At 42.2% G+C, this 21,494-nt stretch overlaps 1 protein-coding gene across 4 annotated transcripts in view; it reads right to left on the reverse strand.

Annotated features, from left to right (window-relative positions):
* The window catches only part of LOC122560590 (histone-lysine N-methyltransferase NSD2), a 151,567-nt gene that overhangs the window by 124,495 nt on the left and 5,578 nt on the right, over nucleotides 1-21,494 (reverse strand). For all 4 annotated transcript variants that reach the window (XM_087990979.1, XM_043711508.2, XM_043711417.2 and 1 more), the window contains exon 2: nucleotides 18,823-19,529. In XM_087990979.1, the coding sequence (XP_087847105.1) occupies nucleotides 18,823-19,500 (678 nt within the window). In that variant the 5' untranslated portion in view covers nucleotides 19,501-19,529. The remainder of the gene's footprint in view (nucleotides 1-18,822; nucleotides 19,530-21,494) is intronic.

Below are 21,494 nucleotides of genomic sequence, written 5' to 3' on the forward strand. Positions count from 1 at the left end.
ATCAGAAGTGAAAACTCAAAGCATTTCCATACTCTATGGCTATTCGAAATCTGGAACCCTTCCCACAAAAGCCTGTTAAACTGGAGTAAATTCAAGCATTTAAAGATTGCTTCACTTCAGAGTTTTGCCGAAAAATACCGATCATCATTAAATCTTCAATAAGCAAAAACTTCTGGTTCAGAATTTAAGAACACATAAGAAGCAAGACCTTTTCCAAGAATGTAACATTAATTTAGAATAGGATGTTTTTTCCTTCTATGTAAAACAAAGAGATCAATACTTAAAAAAAAAAACAGCTTCAGGGACATCAATAAAAGAAACAAGATGAAGTTCCTGTGACATTTTGAAATAGTTTCAAAATTATATTCTGGTTTAAAATAAACTAGAAAAAATACTTATCCTGGTAAATTGGAGGAAATTCAATATCTCACACACGATTATTAAAGATCTCTAATTTGTCAAACAAGAGGAGTTTTAAGTAGCTGTTTGTAATACAGAACTTCAAATGTTGCTGATAAAATATATTTATAAGAATACTAATTCAATGGTGAAAAACCAAATTTTATGGTGCACAACAGAACGTTGATTGATTGGCAAGGGAGCTTCAATTTGGTGAGGCACAACCACAGAGTACCCACTGATACTGATCAACAGTTAACTGCCAAGTATCTGCCTTAGAATTTTAAAACAGGCGTGTTGATTCTGATTTCTCAGGGAAATGCTGTTTCCAATCAATGGCTGTCACCTATTTCATGGAGTTAAACAGGCACAGCGCACGGTTTTTTTTGTCTTCAAACAGAGCCAGAGTCACTGCCAATACATTAGAGTAAACAACACTTTGAACCCGACAGATAATACTAAAACTGGTTGCCAGCGTAGAACATAGAAAATTTACAGCAGAGGAAGAGGGCATTTAGCCTATTGTGCTCACGGGAGCTCAATAAACTAGCTGCCAACTCAAGTCCTGCTTACAAGCTTGCAGTCCAGAGCCTTGCAAGTTCCAGCAATTCAAGTGCAGTCCGAGGTTCATTTTAAATTAACTGGGGATTTCCACCTCAATCATCAAAATGAGTTGTGATTTCAAGACATCCATTAACAAAGTGAAACTATTTTCCCTCACACTTTCTCAAAACTTTCTACCAATTACGTTGATTCTGTACACTCTGATAAATGACCTCTCCATTAGGGAATCAGGCCTTCCCGATCATCTCTATCCAAGCCTGATTATTTTGTATTCCTTTAGTTAGATCATCAGCCTTCTCTACGTTCAGAAAAACAGCTCTAGCTGACACAATCTTTTCTCGTACAACGTTAAAGCCCTGGAAACATTGTCGTCAATCTCCCATTTTCTTTCTCCGGAATAATTACATCCCTTCCTGTAACATGGTGACCAAAGCTATACAAAGCTCCAGCCGTGATCTGACCAGTATCTGAAATAGATCCAGGATTACATTCCTGCCCATGTTTTCAATAACTTGCCAATCACCCTTCTTTACTGCCTTGTCTATCTACCCTGCCACCTTCAAGAACCTGTGGAATTACACTCCAAGGTGTCGTACTTCCTTCATTCTTCTCATTACCCTCACGTGTACTCCACTGTTTTGTTGCTCTTCTCCAAATACATAACCTTGCACATCTCCATAATGAACTCTACTTGCAGCTTTTCTGCCCACTCAACTAAATGACTAGTACTGTCTGGCAGTTGACAGCTACTCTCTTCATTGTTAATTCATCTGAAAATTTCCCAATCACGCCTCCAGTTTAAATAATTAAAATGTATACCACACACAGCAATGAACCAAAGAAATGAAACAACTAAGCACAGCAGAACACCACTGCAAAATGATTCAGTGTTCCCCATTTCAGCAAAGTTTGTACAGTGAACAAATAGCTCTAGACTTACTGAGAGGTTGATGACAAGTTAAGTCTTACAGCACATGTATCTGTAGGATTCCTAACATACATATTTAGTCTTGAAGGTAGATTTGTAGAAGACAGTTGCAGTCGAACCCCAGGACAATTTCTCAACTTGAATAGAAAACTACCCTGATCACATCATCTGTGTTCATCATGCAAATAAATGAATGACCCTAAGATGGTCAACTCTTGGTCCTGAAAGTGTCCAGTCGAATTGAAGAGTAAAGCAAGGCATTTCAAAAGTTTGAGCAACAGGTGAACTTCACTGTTTTATATTATGACCATTTAATTGCCAAACAATTAGTGGTATGCACCACAAAAAGGATGTTGCTGGCCATCTCGAGCCAAACATCCCTTCTGCCTATCAATTAAATGAGTCAGGGCATCTAAACTTCTGTATGAGTGCAATACCAGATTTATAGGCCTTCCATGATGAAGGCCAGCAGGTTGCACTGAATGATCTTCAGCTGTTTGCAACAAGCAAAGTACTGACCATCAGACATACCATCAGTCTGCATTGCAAAACTTCCAACAGTATCTAATATTAGATCTGATCCTGCAGCTGGACATTTGCTAGATAATCTTGAGCGTGCAAAGTCACGGTGACATCCAATTTCATATTGTCAGACAGGCTTGCACTGTGACAAGAAGCTACATAAATTACGATAGAACACCTTGTTCTTTTCAGACAGAAAGAACCTGAACAGTCACTGCGACTGTTTCAACTCAACAATGCAGGTGACAGACATTTGCTAGCTCACTTCTCAGTTCAATGCCCTAACCAATTACAGTGACAAAAAAACTGCAGGTGTTGGAATCCAAGGTGAGCAATCAGTTGGCGGGAAGAACATAGGAGGCCAGGCAGCATCAGGAAGTGAAGAAGTCAACGTTTCAAGTGTAACCCTTTTTCATTCCCAATCAACCAATTACAGTCAACCTGCCTGGTTTAAAATTTAAACAAAGCAAAGCAGTCAACTGGCAATTCACATTAAAAAGAGACGTTATTCACAGCAATATCAGACCTTCCTGATGAAGGGCTTTTGCCCTAAATGTCGATTCTCCTGCTGCTTGGATGCTGCCTGACCTGCTGTGCTTTTTCAGCACCACACTCTCGACTTTAATTTCCAGCATCTGCAGTTCTCACTTAATGTCACACCACAGTTCACTGGCCAAACAGTTAACATTCTCCTTAGGCAGTATAAAAGTTGACGATTCCCTTGAATTGGTGTTCTTCCAAATTGTCCTGGTGAGTGCAAGACAGAAAAGATTGCTTGAACTACACCTTTTTCTAGCAATGGAGTTCTCTCAGACTACAAAGAGATTGTCGTGTCAGACATCTGATAGGACAAAGGAATTCTCATGCTGTCAGTGACAAGGAAAATAAAACAGACTTGCCTCCTAGAAAGATAAAAGCAGCTACCTGAGATTAAAAATGGATTTCATTCTTTTCCCCCTTTCATTCTTTGGTGGTATGTTGGCATTATTGGCAAGTACAGTATTTCCTTCCCATCCCTAATCAGCCTAGAAATGAGGAGCTTAATAGACCATTTCAGAGGACGATTAAGGGTCATTCACAGTGCTGTAGGTCGAGAGTCACATGCATGTCGGACTAGATAAGGATGGTCAATTTCTCTCCTTAAAAGGATACTAAGAAACCACTAGCTATTTATGTAACAAGTGACCATGATTTTAAGACGAGCATTATTCAGACCATCTTCCATTTACAGAATTGTTTCATTAATTCAATTTGAATTTCACCACCTGACAGATTTTGTACCCATACCCCGGACCTCTGGATTACTAGTGCAGTGAAAGGACCAGCACATCCGCTTAAATGACAACATAGCAACAAAGTAAGCTGTTGTCATGTCAATACAATGAATTACCATGCACCATGAAGGAGATTTATGAAATGTGTACAAAATATTCAGTTCAATATTGGAAAGAAATTATGAAAATAAGCAGACAGGCAGTCCCTTGGTTGCAAACAGGACTCATGCTGGAGTCCGTTCACAAATTGCTTTGTTCACAGTCAGAACACAAGGCAGGACAATATAAAGGAACCAAATAAACAAGGTCTTTTCCTTCGGGTAGGGGAGTCCAGATTTAGAGAACATAGGTTTCGGGTGAGGGGAAAAGATTTAAAAGGGACCTAAGGTGCAACTTTTTCATGTGGAGGGTGGTGTGTCTATAGAATGAGCTGCCATTGGAACTGGTGGAGGCTAGTACAATTGCAAAGTTTAAAAGGCATCTGGGTAGGTATATAAATAGGAAGGGTTTACAGGGATATGGGCCAAGTGCTGAGAAATGGGACAAGATTAATTTAGGATGTCTGATTGGCATGGAAAAGTTGGACCAAAGGGTCTGTTTCCATGCTGTTATCTCTATGACTTTATACTGGAATTGCTCGTAAGTTGGATCTTGAAAATTACACCCCGTATGAGTTCGCATTTTCAAGTACAAGTGCTCGTAAATCAGGGACCAGCTTTCTTGCATCTAAACAAAGCTTATTAAGAAAATTGTGGAACTTATGCTTAATTATTCTTCAGATGCTACTGGAGAAGATTTTTCTCTTCAAGGAATTTATTGAATAAAAATTGTTTTTATTCAGTTAATCAGCTAAGTGGTTGATTTTATTCAAATTTTATATGTTCGATATATAATTATATTTTTTTCCCATTTTAACATTATTTTCTGTAGGTAATGAAAGGGAGTTTGTTTTATATATGAGGTGTTATAGAAATGTCCTTTTGATTTAAATTATTAAGGCCAAAGAGAAGGTACAAAGTGAGATGGTTAGTAGATTTAGACAAGTTATTACCCAGCAGGATGAGTCAGAAAGATGGGTAACTGTCAGCAAAGGTAAGAAAGTAGCCTCAAAGTCTCCGGTGACTATTCCTCCATCAAAATAGATATTGTTTTTTGAAATCGTTGAAGGGGACAGTGTCTCTGAGGAAAATGGAAGGGCCAGTCGGTTACTGGACACTTGGAACAATTCTTGTGTGAGTCAATGTTTGACAAGATTTAATAGAATTATTTTTGCAGGAGGCTCTCTTGTCAGGGGCATAGTCAGGCAATTCTGTGGTGGTGAGCATAAATTTAGAATAGATTTGTTGTGTTCCTCACACTAGGGGTGAGGACTTTACTAAACATTTCAAGCATACTGTTAAAGTTGAGATTGAGAAGCCAGAAATTATGGTACACTTTGGTAGGAGCAACACTTTTGGGGAAAAAATTAATGCAGTACAGAGTGAATTTAAGAGGTCAGGGAGATGATTAAAATACAAAATCTTAAAATTAGTAATTTTTGCTTTACTTCAAATGCCAAGGAACAAAAGGTTAAAAGGGGTAAATCAATGGCTTAAGAGCTGATGCATTGTTCAGGGATACAGGTTTTTGAACAATTGCAATGTCTTTTGGGACAGAAAAGATCTGTTCAAAAAGGATGGATCTAACCTAAACTGCAAAGAGACCAAAATCTTAGCAGGGAGAATTGCTCATTGTATAAAAGGAAACTTCATACTGATAGAGAAGGCAAGTGAAGGAATTCTAAGTAGCAGAAGTATGTAGTAACTCTGAAGAACTAAATTGTATTTATTTCAATGGAATAGGTCTTACAATTCAGACTGATGAACTCAGGTCATGTTTAAGAACATAGGATTGGGACCATAAGCATATCACAGAAATTGGGCCATTCAGCCCATCGAGTCTGCTCCACCATTCAATCATGGCTGCTAAGTTTCTCAAACCCATTCTCCCGCTTTCTCCCTGTCACCCTTGATTCCCTTGACAATCAAGAACTTATCTTTCTCACTCTTAAATATACTCAATGACCTGGACTCCACAGCCTTCTGTGGCAGTGAATTTCATAGATTCACCATTCTGGCTGAAGACGTTTCTCCTTATCTCTTTCCAAAAGGTCTTCCCTTTACTCTACAGCTATGCCCTTGGATCCTAGTCTCTCCGACCAATGAAAACATCTGCCCAATATCAATTCTGTCCAGACCATTCAGTATTTTCTAAGTTTCAATTAGATCCCCCTCATCCTTTTAAACTCCATCGAGTATGGACCCAGAGTCCTCAAACATTCCTCATATGTTATGCTTTTCATTCCTGGAACCATTCTTGTGAACCTCCTCTGAGCATGCTCCGGGACCAGTACATCCTTCCTGAGATATGGGGCCCAAAGCTTCGCTCAATACTCCATATGTGGTCTGACCAGAGCATTATAGAGTCTCAGAAGTACATGCCGGCTTTTATATTCAAGTCCACTCAAAATAAATGCCATGATCGCATTTGCCTTCCTAACGACTGACTCAATCTGCAAGTTCACCTTGAGAGAATCCTGGACTAGAACTCCCAAGTCTCTTTGCACTTCAGAATTTCCTCACTTAGGAAACAGTTCATGCCAAAGAGCATTACCTCACACTTTGCCATGTTGTACTCCATCTGCCACTTCTTTTTTAAACCGACTCTCTTAACCTGCCCAAATCGTTCTCCGGCCTCCCCACCTCCTCAATGCTGCCCTCTACCTAGCTTTGTATTGTCTGCAAACTTCATCAGAATTCCCTTAGTTCCTTCATCTGGATCATTAATGTACAAACTGAAAAGTTGTGGTTCCAACACAGTGCCTTGCGGAACACAATTGGTGACTGTTGTCTGTTTTATCCCCAGTCTCTGCTTTCTGCCAGACAGTAAGGTTTCTATCCATGTTAGCACCTTGCCTCTAACACCATGGGCCCTTATCTTAATCAGCAGCTTCACGTGCAGCATCTTATTAAAGGCTTTCTTCAAGTCCAGGTCGATAACATCCAATGGCTCTCCTTGGTCTAACTTGCTCATTACCTCCACAAAGAATTCCAGCAGACTTTCAGGTATCACTTCCTCTTGATGTAACCATGCTGACGTTGTCCCTATTTTACCGCACACTTGCAAGTCTTAGAGTCATAGAGATGTACAACCTCCACATGTTCCAACTCGCCCATGCTGACCAGATATCTCAACCCAATCTAGCCCACCTGCCAACACCTGGCCCATATCCCTCCAAACTCTTCCTATCCATATATACCCATCCAGATGCCTTTTAAATGTTGCAAATGTACGAGCCTAAACCACTTCCTCCGGCAGCTCATTCCATACATGGACCAACCTCTGCATGAAAACGTTGCCCCTTTGGTCTATTTTATATCTTTTCCCTCTCACCTTAAACCTGTGCCCTCTAGTTCTGGACTCTCCCACTCCTGGGAAAAGACTTTCTCTAATGATCCTATCCATGTCACTCATGATTTTATAAAGCTCTATAAGGTCACCCCTCAGCCTCCGTCGCTCTGGGGAAAACAGCCCCAGCCTACTCAACCTCTCCCAATAGCTCAAATCCTCCAACCCTGGCAACATCCTTGTAAATCTTTTCTGAACCCTTTCAAGTTTCACAACATCTTTCTGACAGAAAGGAGACCAGAATTGCCCACAATATTCCAACAGTGGCCTAACCAATGTCCTGTACAGCCATAACATGACCTCTCAACTCCTGTACTCAATACTCTGGCCAATAAAGGAAAGCATACCAAATGCCTTCTTCACTATCCTATCTACCTGTGACTCCACTTTCAAGGAGCTATGAACCTGCACTCCAAGGTCTCTTTGTTCAGCAACACTCCCTAGAACCTTACCATTAAGCGTATACGTCCTACGTCCCAAAATGCAGCACCTTGCATTTATCTAAATTCAACTCCATCTGCCACTACTCAGCCCATCTGATCAAGATCTCGTTGTAATCTGAGGTAACCTTCTTCGCTGTCCACTACACCTCCAATTTTTGTGTCATCAGCAGGAACTCAGTAACTATACATCTTATGCTCACATCCAAATCATGTGTCTAAATAATGAAAAGTAGTGGACCCAGCACCGATCCTTGTGGCACTCCACTGGTCACAGGCCTCCAATCTGAAAAACAACCCTCAATCACCACCCTCTGTCTTCGAACTTTGAGTCCGTTCTGTATCCAAATGGTTAGTTCTCTCTGTATTCCATGAGATCGAACCTTATCGAAAGGCTTACTAAAGTCCATATAGATCACAGTATTGAGAAATATCATCTGTCACAATAGATTCCAGGATCTTACCCATGACTGAGGTCAGGATAAGAGGTCTGCAATTTTCTGACTTTTGCCTTACTCCCTTTTAAACAGAGGTGTCACGTTAGTGATTTTCTAGTACTCTGGGACTCTCCCTGATTCTAGCAAATCCCAAAAGATCACCACTAATACCTCCATTATCTCTTCAGCGATCTCCCTTAGAACTCTGAGTGCAGTCCATCTGGTCCAGACGATTTATCCACCTTCAGGCCATTCAGGTTTTCTAGCACTTACTCCTTGGTGATGACCACCATATCCAGCTCTGCCCCCTCACTCTTGAATTTTCGGGAATCATTCATGTCTTCTACCATGAAGACTGGTGCAAAGTAATTACTCAGTTCTGCAGCCATTTCCTTATCCCCCACTATCTCTTCAGCCTCATTTTCTAGTGTCCCAATGTCCACTTGTGCTTCTCTTTTACCCTTTATATATCTAAAAAAACTAATCTTCCTTTCTATTACGGGCTAGCTTACTCTAATCTTCTTAATCTTCTCCCTCGTTTCTCCTTTAATTGCCCTCTGTTGGTCTGTTTCCCAATTCTCTGGTTTCCCAATGCCCTTTGCCACATCATATGCTTTTTCTTTTATGCTGTCCCTAACTTCCCTAGTCAGCTATGATCGCCTCATCCTCCCCGTACTACACTTTATTTTCCTAGGGATGGTATATAACTGTGTGGATAGAATTGAGGCTGTTTCTGCTGTCTTCCAACTTACTCCCAGAAGCTCCTGCCATTGCTGTACCATTGTCTTTCTTGCCAAGCTCCTCTCCCAGTCAATTCTACCCAGCTCCTCCCTCATGCCTGTGTAGTTGTCTTTATTCAGCTGTAATACTGTTACCTCTAATTCTATCTTCTCCCTCTCAAACTGCAGAGTAAATTCAATCATATTATGATTGCTGCCTCAGCTTAAGCTCCCTTATCAAGTCCGCCTCATTGCACAACACTGAATCCAGTACTGCCTGTTCCCTCGTGGGCTCCACCACAAGCTGCTCCAAAAGGCCATCTCGTAGACATTCCACAAATTATTTTTCTTGCGATTACTACTAACCTGATTTTCCCAGTCCACCTGTATGTTGAAATTCCAAAAAAACCATAGTTGGAGTTATGTACAGGTCTCCAAACAGTCGTCAGGAGCTGGGCGCAAGAATACACCCCCTGGGGTGTATCTTGCGCCCAGTTCCTGACTACTGTTAGGAGACCTGAACATAACTCCAACTATGGTTTTTTCTCACTTTACGGTTCATCACTTCTATCCATACAGACTCTACACCATCTGACCCTACTTCGTTTCTTACTGTTGATTTAATTTCATTTCTTAGTAATAAGGCAACCGTAACCCACCTGCATATCTCTTCAATAGGATGTATATCCTCGAATATTCAGCTCGCAATCCTGATACCCTTGCAGCCACGTCTCACCCTGCCAATTTTGATCTGCACCACATGCTCATTTACCTTATTCCTTATACCACATGCATGAGGATCCAAGTTTCAGTCTTGTAGCAACCATCTCTCTTCTCATTGTCATTTGTTTGTCTAGTGTGCTTGAGGTTTGATTGCTAAGCCTTTCCAAACACTGTCCTATTTGTGACTGTGCTGGAGATTTTATTAACCCATCCTGAGTTTATTCATAAACTCAGACGTACAGCATGGAAATAGACCCTTCCGTCCAACTCATCCATGCCCAATAGATAGCCTGAATTAATCTCATTCCATTTGCCAGCACTTCGCCAATATCCCTCTGAACCCTTCCTATTCATATGCCCATCCAGATGCCTTTCAAATGTTGTAATTGTACCAGCCTCCATCACTTCCTCTGGCAGCTCATTCCATACATGCACCACCTTTTGCATGAAAACGTTGCTCCTTCAGTCCCTGTTAAACCTTTCCCCTCTCACCCTAAACCTGTGCCCTCTATTCTGGACTCCCCCAGCCCCCATGGGTAAGACCTTGTCGACTTATCCTATCCATGTCTCTCATGATTTTATACACCTCACAAGGTCACCCCTCAGCCTCCGACGCACCAGGGAAAACAGCCTGAGCCTATTCAGCCTCTCCCTATGGCCCAAATCCTCCAACCCTGGCAACATCTTCCAAATCTTTTCTAAACCCTTTCAAGTTTTACAACATCTCTCCGATAGGAGGGAGACCAGAATTGCACACAGTACTCCAAAAGTGCCCTGGTCAGCCGCAACATGACCTTCTAACTCTTATACTCAATACTCTGACCAATAAAGGAAAGCATACCAAATACCTCCTTCACTATCCTATTTACCCGTGACTCCACTTTCAAGGAATTATGAACTCGCACTCCAAGGTCTCTTTGTTGGTCCCCAGGACCTTACCATCAAGTGTATAATTCCGGCTCTGATTTGCCTTTCCAAAATGCAGCACCTCACATTTATCTAAATTAAACTCAATCTGCCACTCTTCGGCCCATTGGCCCAACTAATCAAAATCCCATAGTACTCTTGTTTGCTATCCACTACGCCTTCAATTTTGGTGTCATCTGCAAACTTACTAACCATACATCCTATGTTCACATCTAAGCAATTTATGTAAGTGACGAAAAGCACTGGACCCTGCCCAGATCCTTTGAGTGATGGCAAAGTACCACTAACACTTCTCCTGGCCCACACGACAAGCGAACATTCTAGACCACTGCTATACAACCTTCAAAGATGCTTATTGCTCCATCCCCCACTCACTTTGGAAAATCATTTCACGGAGCTGTCTTCCTCCTCCCAGCTTATAAGCAGAAGCTGAAACAGGAGGATTTTGATTCAGGCATTTTAGATTCAGGAATACATTACTGTTCTAACTGAGGAAGATATTTCTGAAAAATCATCCAGTGAAAATGAAATTACAAATAAAAAAGGAACGATAACTTTGATGAGATTCTACTATAGGCTCCTCCAATAGTAAGAGAGAAATTGAGAAACAAATATATGGGGAGATCTCAGATATATGTAATCATAATAAGATTGTAATAATGGGTGATTTTAATTTTCCAAACATTGGCTGGGACTATCACAGTTTGGATGTTGAAGAATTTTTCAAATGTGCTCAAGAAAATTTTCTTTATCAATATGTAGAGTAGGTGCAAAATTAGACTTTATTTTCAGCAATAAAGGCAGGGCAGTTGACTGAAGTAAACGGGGGAACGCTTTAGGTTGATCAATCATAATTCAATTAGTTTTAAAATGGTTATGGAAAAAGATAAGTCTTCCATAAAAGTTCAAGCTTTTAATTCGACTAAGGCAAATTTTAATGTTATGAGACATGAATTTTCAAAATTTGATTGGAGTTCACTGTTGTTGGCAGGTAAAACAACGTCTGATGACAGGGCTATCAAGGGTGTGTTGATGAGAGTTTGGAGGCATTTTGTTCCTGCTAGAGTGAAGGGTAAGGCTGGTAAGATTAAGGAACAATGGATGAATAAAGACATGGAGGTTCTAGTTAAGTTTGAAAGAGAATCTTATTTTAGACATAGATATCGATTGAACCTCTTAATCAGTATAAAGATTGTAGTGTAATATTAAAAGATTAAATTGGAGTATCTCTCTGGACATTAACGTACTATTAAAGAGCTAAACTGCACTGACTGAACATTCTGGAAGTGGGTGGGGACGACATTCATGTAAGAATTCTGATGACTCCCAGTCCATTCAAACAGTTATTTGCTACTCCTCCCCCGACTATTATCAAATTAAACTAGCATTCAATCTCTTCCATTTAGAAATGCTTTCATAGTCATCCCCGAAAAGGTAGGTAAAGCACACCTACATTGTCTTAGGGAATCACTGAGTCAGAAAATCGTCTGCATAACGATTCCCCAGGATTAGGGCATTGACATTATCTCAGAGGATGATCTCATCCTGCCATTGCACCTGGTTTAAAATGTGACTGTGAGGGAGAGTTTTGAGTGGCATGTGACTGTGGGGGGAGTGGCCAGAGTATCAGTGAGCATGGCCAAGTGACCTGTTATAAAGGTAATGCATTTTCTTTGTTCAGGGCCTTTTTGTCTCAACTTAGCACACCAGCGAAGAGGGTCAAAGGGGTCACCTAGCTTGTACAAGCTTTAATAAATTTTAACTTTTGCACAAGTTGGTGTGTGTGAAACCTCAGGTAAGAGAATTCTTAAGAGAAAAATCAGGAAGGCAAACAGGGAATATGAGATAGCATTGGCAGGTAAAGTTAAGGATAATCCAAAGGGATTCGACAAATACATTAAGAGCAAGAGGGTAACCAGAGAGAGAAGGTAGGGCCTCTGAAAAATCATGGTGTAGAACCCAAGCAGATGGGAGAGATATTAAATGAATATTTCACATCAGTTTTTACTGTGGAAACAAAAATGGAGTCTACAGAATAAACTTGGTTTTAAAATCAGTTAGCATTACAGAAGAGGAAGTTCGTGAGTTCTTAGAGAATATAGGCGATGAATAAATCTCTAAGACCTGACTTCACGTACCCGAGAATGTTGTGGGAATTAAGGGAGGAAATTACAAGACCTCTGGAAGAAATATTTGCATCATCTATAATTACGGGTGAGGTGGCTGGTAACTGGAGGGTGGCTAATGTTGTATCTTTGTTAAGAAAGGAGAAACCAGGAAACAATAGGCCTAAGAGTCTGACTTCAGTTGTGGGTAAATTGTTGGAGAGGATTATAAAAGATGGAATTTATGGACTTTGAGTGGCAAAAATCAAATGGGGATAGTCAGCATGTCTTGTGCAAAGAAAGTACTGTCTCACAAACTTGATTTACTTTTGGAGCAAGTTACCAAAATGGTTGACGAAGGCACAGCAGCAGACATTGCTTATTTGGATTTTAGTGAAGCCTTTGACGTGGTAGACTAATTAGCCAAGTTTGGTTACATGGGATTCAGGCTGAGCTTTCTCTATTGGAGACATAATTGACTTAATGGCAGGAGACAGCAAGTCACAGTGGAAGATTGCTTTTTGGAATGGAGGACTCTGACCAGAGGTGTCCTCCAGAGATCAGTTTTGGGTCCTCTTTTGTGTGTCATTTATATTCATGATTTGGATGAGAATATACAAGCATGGTTAGTACATGTGTGGGTGACACCAAAATTGATGTTCTAAGATTAGAAAGGGACCTTGATCAAATGGGTCAATGGGCTGCAAAATGGTACAGCGAGTTCAATCTGGATAAATGCTTGGTATTGCATTTTGATACAACAAAGCTAGATTAGGGAGTTGATAATTAGTGGTAGTGCCTTGGGTAGTGTTGTAAAACAGAGGGTCCTCGGGGTGTCATTACATAATCCTTCAAGGCTTGCATCACATATAGAAGGATGGTTAAAAAGGCACTTGGCACACTTACCTTCAGTGCTCAGTCATAGAGATGTACAGCATGGAAACAGACCCTTCGGTTCAACCCGTCCACGCCGACCAGATATCCCAACCCCATCTAGTCCCACCTGCCAGTACTTGGCCCATATCCCTCCAAACCCCCCCCATTCATATACCCATCCAAATGCCTTTTAAATGTTGCAATTGTACCTGCCTCCACCACTTCCTCTGGCATCTCATTCCATACACGTAGCACCCTGTGTGTGAAAAAGTTGCCCCGTAGGTCCCTTTTATAAAACATAGAACATTACAGCACAGTACAGGCCCTTCGGCCCTTGATGTTGTGCCGACCAGTCATACCAATCTGAACGCCATCTAACCTACACTCTTCCATGTACATCCATATGCTAGTCCAATGACAACTCAAATGCACTTAAAGTTGGTGAATCTACTACTGTTGCAGGCAAAGCATTCCATACCCTTACTACTCTGAGTAAAGAAACTACCTCTGACATCTGTCCTATAGTTATCACCCCTCAATTTAAAGCTATGCCCCCTCGTGCTCGCCGTCACCATTCTTGGAAAAAGGCTCTCCCTGTCCACCCTATCTAACCCTCTAATTATCTTTTCTGTCTCTATTAAGTCACCCCTCAACCTTCTTCTCACAAGAGAAAACAGCCTCAACTCCCTCAGCCTTTCCTCGTAAGATCTTCCCATCATACCAGGCAACATCCTCGCAAATCTCCTCTGCACCTTTCCAAAGCTTCCACATCCTTCTTATAATGCGGTAATCATAACTGAACACAATACTCCAAGTGCGGCCGCACCAGAGTTTTGTACAGCTGTAGCATAACCTCATAGTTCCAGAACTCGATCCCGCTATTAATAAAAGCTAAAACACTGTATGCCTTCTCAACAAGCCTGTCAACCTGGGTGGCAACTTTCAAAGATCTGTGTACCTGGACACCGAGATCTCTCTGCTCATCTACACTATCAAGAATCTTACCATCAGCCCAGTACTTTGCATTTCAGTTACTCCAACCAAAGTGAATCACCTCACACTTGTCCGCATTAAACTCCATTTGCCACCTCTTAGCCCAGCTCTGCAGCTTATCTATGTCTCTCTGTAACCTACATCCTTTGTCACCATCCACAACTCCACTGACCTTAGTGTCGTCCGCAAATTTACTAACCCACCTTTCTATGCCCTCATCCAGGACGTTTATAAAAATGACGAACAGCAGTGGACCCAACACCGACCCTTGCGGTACACCACTGGTAACTGGACTCCAGGATGAACATTTCCCATCAACCACCAACTTCTGTCTTCTTTCAGCAAGCCAATTACTGATCCAAATGGCTATATCTCCCACAATCCCATTCCTCTGCATTTTGTACAATAGCCTACTGTGGGGAACCTTATCGAACGCCTTGCTGAAATCCACAGACACATCAACTGGTTTACTCTCATCTACCTGTTTGGTCACCTTCTCAAAGAACTCAATAAGGTTTGTGAGGCACGACCTACGCTTCATAAAACCGTGCTGACTATCCCTAATCATATTATTCTTTTCGAGATGATTATAAATCCTATCTCTTATAACCTTTTCCAACACTTTAACAACAACTGAAGTAAGGCTCACTGGTCTATAATTACCAGGGTTGTCTCTACTCCCCTTCTTGAACAGGGGAACCACATTTGCTATCCTCCAGTCTTCTGGCACTGTTCCTGTAGACAATGACAATTTAAAGATCAATGTCAAAGGCTCGGCAATCTCCTCCCTGGCTTCCCATAGGATCCTCGGATAAATCCCATCCGGACCAGGGGACTTATCACTCTGCAAGATTTCTAATACCTCTTCCTTGTGAACCTCAATCCCACCTAGTCCAGTAGCCTGTATCTGAGTATTCTCCTCGACAACAGTGTCGTTTTCCAGAGTGAATACTGTCGAACATTATTCATTTAGTGCTTCCCCTATCTCCTCTGACTCCACACACAACTTCCCACTACTATCCTTGATTAGCCCTAATCTTACTCTCATCATTCTTTTATTCCTTAGGGTTTATCCTGCTCCTATCCGCCAACAACTTCTCATGTCTCCTCCTGGCTCTTCTGAGCTCTCTCTTTCGGTCTTTCCTGGCTACCTTGTAACCCTCAAGCCCTGAGCCTTCACATCTCATCCTAACATAAGCCTTCTTCTTCCTCTTGACCAAAGATTCCACTTCCTTCGTAAACCATGGCTCCCGCGCTCTACAGCTTCCTCCCTGCCTGACAGGTACATACCTATCTCAGACACACAGGAGCTTTTCCTTGAATAAGCTCCACATTTCTGATGTGCCCATCCCCTGCAGTTTCCTTCCCCATCCTATGCTTCCTAAATCTTGCCTAATCACATCCTAATTGCCTTTCCCCCCAGCTGTAACTCTTGCCCAGTTGTATACACCTATCCCTTTCTATCACGAAAGTAAACATAACAGAATTGTGATCGCTATTACCAAAGTGCTCACCTACTTCCAAGTCTAACACCTGGTCAGGCTCATTACCCAGTACCAAATCTAATGTGGCTTCGCCCCTTGTTGGCCTGTCTACATACTGTGTCAGGAAGCCCTCCTGCACACACTGGACAAAAACTGACCCATCTATGTACTCGTACTATAGTGTTCCCAGTCAATATTTGGAAAGTTGAAGTCCCCCATGACAACTATCCTGTCTCTCTCACTCCTAACGAGAATCATCTTTGCTATCCTTTCCTCTATATCTCTGGAACGATTCGGAGGCCGATAGAAAACTCCCAACAGAATGACCTCTCCTTTCCTGTTTCTAACCTCAGCCCATACTACCTCAGTTGACGAGTCCCAAACATCCTTTCTGCAACTGCAATACTGTCCTTGACCAACAATGCCACACCTCCCCCTTTTTTTACCATCTTCTCTGTTCTTACTGAAACATCTAAATCCTGGAACCTGCAACAACTATTCCTGTCCCTGCTCTATCCATGTCTTCAAAATGGCCACAACAGGTACCAACTCATGCTGCAAGTTCATCCACCTTATTCCGGATACTCCTGGCGTTGAAGTAGACACACTTCAAACCAACTTCTTGCTTGCCAGTGCCATCTTGTGTCCCTGAAACTTGATTTTGGACCTCCCTACTCTCAACCTTTTCTATACTCGAACTACAATTTTAGTTCCCATCCCCCTGCTGGATTAGTTTAAACCCACCCCAATAGCCTTAGTGAATTTCCCCCCCACCCAGGATATTGGTACCCCTCTGGTTCAGATGAAGACCATCCTGCTTGTAGAGGTCCCACCGACCCCAGAAAAAGCCCCAATTATCCCAGAATCCAAAACTGTCCATCCTGCACCATCCTGTAGCCACGTGTTCAACTCCTCTCTCTCCCTATTCCTCGCCTCACTAGAATGGGCAACAAACCAGAGACAACAACTCTGTTCGTCCTAGCTCTAAGCTTCCATCCTAGCTCCCTGAATATCTGCCTTAAATCCCCAACTCTCTTCCTACCTATGTCGTTGGTGCCTATGTGGACCACGACTTGGGGCTGCTCCCCCTCCCCCTTAAGGATCCCAAAAACACGATCAGAGAGATCATGAGCCCTGGCACCTGGGAGGCAATACACCAACCATGAGTCTCTCTCGTCCCCACAGAACCTCCTATCTGTCCCCCGAACTATCGAGTCCCCAGTGACTACTGCTCTGCTCCTCCTCCCCTTTCCCTTCTGAGCAGCAGGGACAGACTCTGTGCCAGAGCCCTGTACCCCACTGCTTTCCCCTGGTAAGTCATCCCTCCCCCCAAACAGGATCCAAAACGGTATATTTACTGTTGAGGGGAATGGCCACAGGGGATCCCTGCACTGCCTTTTCATCCCCTGACTGTAACCCATCTGCCTTTTTCTTGTACCTGAGGAGTGACAACCTCCCTGTAACTCCTCTCAATAACCCCCTCTGCCTCCCGAATGATCCGAATTTCATCCAGCTCTGGCTCCAGTTGCCTAACATGGTTTTCGAGGAGCTGGAGTTGGATGCACTTCCCACAGTTGTAGTCAGCAGGGACACTAGTGGTGACCCTTACCTCCTACATTCTGCAGGAGGAACATTCAACTGCCCTCACCTCCATTCCCACGATTCTAAATTCCCAAAGAGACTGATGAAAAAATAAGGAATAAAAAATAAACTCGTTGCCTTACCAATCTGGGGCACAGAACCTTTTTTTGGTTAGAGGAGGAGGATGGATGGGAGACACTACTCGAGTCCCCTATATCTGTCCCCTCTCACCCTAAACCTATGCCCTCTTCTACTGGACTCCCCGACCCCAGGGAAAAGACTTTGTCTACTAATCCCATCGATGCCCCCTCATAATTTTGTAAACCTCTATAATGTCACCCCTCAGCCTCAGACGTTCCAGGAAAAAAGCCCAATTGGGACATTATCCTGAGGTTGTACAGGACATTGGTGTGAACTATTCTGGAATACTGTGTCCAGTTCTGGTCGCCTAGGATATTATCAAGCTGGAGAGGGTTCAGAAGAGATTTACCAGGATATTGCTAGGTATGGAAGGTTTGAGTTATACATATAGGCTGGGAACTTTTTCACTCGACTCTATGAGGTTGAGAGTTGACCTGATAGGCATTTATAAAATAATGAGAGAAGTGTATGAGAGATTGGGGTGACACGGTGGCACAGTAGTTAGCACTGCTGCCTCACAGCACCAGGTTTGATTCCAGCTGTGAATGACTGTCCGTGTGTAGATTGCACATCCTCCCCATGTCTGCATGGGTTTCCTCCGGGTGCTACAGTTTCCTCCCACAGTCCAAAAGATGCGCAGATCAGGTGAGCTGGCCATGCTAAATTGCCCATAGTGTTAGGTGCGTTAGGCAGGGGGAAATATAGGGAAATGAGTCTGTGGGTTACTCTTTGAAGGGTTGGTGTGGACTTGTTGGGCCTAAGGGCCTGTTTCCACACTGTAGGGATTCTATGAATTGAGCATAGGCAGAGTTGATGGTAGTTGTCTTTTAGTGAAGGTGGGGGCTTCAAGACTAGGGGGCACATTTTTAAGGTGAGAGGAGAGAAATTTTAAAAAGACATTACAGGTAAATGTTTTATACAGAGGGTGGTTTACGTGTGGAATGAACTTCTTGAAGTGGTGGATGTGGGTCCAATTACAATGTTTAAAAGACATTTTGATAGATATATGAATAGGAATGGTTTTGAGGGATATGGACAAGGAGCAGGCAGGAGAGTTTAATTTAGCTTGTGATTATGTTTGGTATGGACTGGTTGGACCGAAGTGTCTGTTTTAGTGCTCCATGACACTACATTTCCCCTCTTCGGGGATAAAACAGTCAAAGAGACTGATGAGATAGCTTTTAATAAGTTTAAATCAAAGAGATAACTAACAATAGGTTGATTATAAAACAGTCCACAACAAAATGACGAGACACACTCACCTTTACATGTTCTTCAGGAGAAATGGATGTCTTTGACGCAAATGTGACTTGAGCCAGACTTTGTTCAAGTAGCGCATCATACTTCACACTTCGCTTTCTTTTTCTTTTTTCTTTATTTTTTCCTTCGTCTTCTTCCTTTTCTTCTTGCAGCTTTGCAGATTCAGGGTCACCAATCTGCAGATCTCCACACAGTGAGGATTCAAATAGTGGCTTTCCATTCAAATAAGTTTTAGTAATCCTCAATTTAATTTCTGGAGAGCCACTCTTTTTTGGTGTTGTTCGAGGTGGTGTTTTGTTCCCTCTGTTTTCTGTGGAGCATTCAACTGGAGACACAGCATGCTGGGATGGTGTCTCTTGAATTACATCTGGTGCACTTGAATCTCCATTTAATACAAGAGAAGTCAAATCCTTTAATTTGTCTGATGATCTGAAAGCAGATGCTGCATCATGTCCATTTAATCTATGTATCACACCATCCTGAAGAGCAGCTGATAACGGTGTGACAGCTTTGTCAGTCAGCATTGAACGCTCAGAAGCCACTTCACCATTTTGACTCTTCTTATTAGTCATACTAAGGATCTCAGGAACTTGTTTCATAGTTATGGGGTTAAGTAACTCGTGTGCCAGTGGTCGGGAACTCGCCATCATACTCTGTGGAAGTCCGTACGGTTGAGCCATGTTGTTCAGATGTTAGCAGTCACAAAGAGCTTTAGGTCAGGAAAAAAAGATCTGATTAGAAAAAAAAGCACTTCATCAAAGAAGGAAATTGCAGAATAATAACTTCATGTTAAATACCTGAGTGTCATGTCAGCAAAACACCGAAAAGGTCATATGGTCCTCCAAATTGTTCTGCTACATAATTAGATGTCTGACCGCCTACTTGAATTCCACTTTCTTACAGATCCTCACATCATTTGAGTTCCTCAACATCCAATAATTTAATTGTTCTAAATCTTGAACATATTAATTGACTGGGAAGCCAAATGTTTTCTAAAATAATTCCTACAATTCATAACTTTTCTGTGAAGCAATTACTCTTCATCTCATTATTAAATGGCTGACTCCCTACTTGGCAAGTTCCCTAATTCTTAACGGTTCAGTCAGAACAATTTTCTACTTAGCCTGGCAAATTGTCTAAATACTTATTATAATTTCAAAAGGAGATTACTTCTCTAGTTTTTTGCAAGAATGAGAATATAGGCTCATTCTGCTTAATCTCTTGAAGGACACTCCCCTCATTCCAGCAGAGGAACGAAAGAAACTTGGTTGCACCCCCTCAAAGACTACCATATCCTCTCGTATGAATGACCAAAACTAGTCTCATCAAATACTCTCCACAACTACAGCAAGGCTTCCTTGTTCTTATTCTCTAAATACCTTAGAATAACAGCTTTGGCATTCTTTGGCAACTAATTCATGGCAGTACCTGCAAATTAACTTTTAAAATTTATGTACAAAGGGCCCCCAAGTCCTTCTGTGTACTGTCATTTATATCTAACATTTCAAAAATATTTTGCCTTTCGTTGCTTCAAAACAAGTAAATAGTTTCATGCTTTCCCAAATCATGCTCAAGCTTCTTGGTCCGCAGAGATTACTTCCCTACATAGCATTGAGAGCGAGCACTTGGTTCCCTGACCAAAAGCATCACAATAGATTGGAACTGCTGAAGTCCAAGCTGCTGCCAGTTGTCCCCAACTGCTCTGACAGTCATACAGCACAGAAACAGACCATTTGGTTCAACTTGTCTACACCAACCAAGATTCCCCGACTAAACTGAGCCCAATTTACCTGGAAGAGGACATTACTGCAGATGCTGGAATCTGTACCGAAAACACCAAATGCTGGGAGATCACAGAGAGTCAGACAAGCTAACATTTCGAGTCTCAACTGGAGGGAATCCTCAACCGCATCCGACCGATCACCCATGTTTCTACTCTTGCCCCTTCCCATCACTCAAAACACCGCGATCGGATTCACCCTGCCGTTACTATTCATTCAACCAGCCTCCGCATTCAAAGGATCATTCTCTGCCATTTCAGATGACTCCAACAGGACACTACCACCAAACACACATTCCCTTCACTCCACCATCTGCATTTCGCATGGAACATTCCCTCCAGTACACTCGAGTCCATTCCACAACCACCTCCCTGCTCACCATCCAAGGGCCGAAACAGTCTTCCAGATGAAGCAGCATTTCACCTGTACCACCTCCAATCTTATGTATTGAATTTGCTGCACCCAAACTGGCCTAATTTACATTGGAGAAGCCAAACGCAGACTGGGTGACTACTTTGTGGAACAACTCTGGTCTGTGCGTAAGCAGGACCCGACCTTCTTGTAGCCAGTCATTTTAACACAGCTTCCTGCTCACATGCCAATGTCTATCCTTGGCATGCTGCAGTGGTCCAGTGAATTACAGTGTAAACCGTACATCTCATCTTCAGACTTGGCACTTTACCGACTTCTGGACTTAATATTGAGTTCAAATCGTGAACCAGCTCCCATTTCTTCCCACTTGTTATCATGTCCTCTCTCCCGTCCCCCTGTCCTAGTGGGAGTGTCTGTCCTTTCAAGCCTGGCAAGAGACACACCATTGTTCTGCCATTCCCACATTCTGATCACTTAACCTGAATTATCAACATCTGTTCTCCATCAGCACCCTACACCCA

The sequence above is a fragment of the Chiloscyllium plagiosum genome, unplaced genomic scaffold (genome assembly GCF_037043375.1).
Source record: "Chiloscyllium plagiosum isolate Xiang-an unplaced genomic scaffold, Cpla_swu_hap1 HiC_scaffold_1, whole genome shotgun sequence".
Taxonomy (NCBI): domain Eukaryota; kingdom Metazoa; phylum Chordata; class Chondrichthyes; order Orectolobiformes; family Hemiscylliidae; genus Chiloscyllium; species Chiloscyllium plagiosum.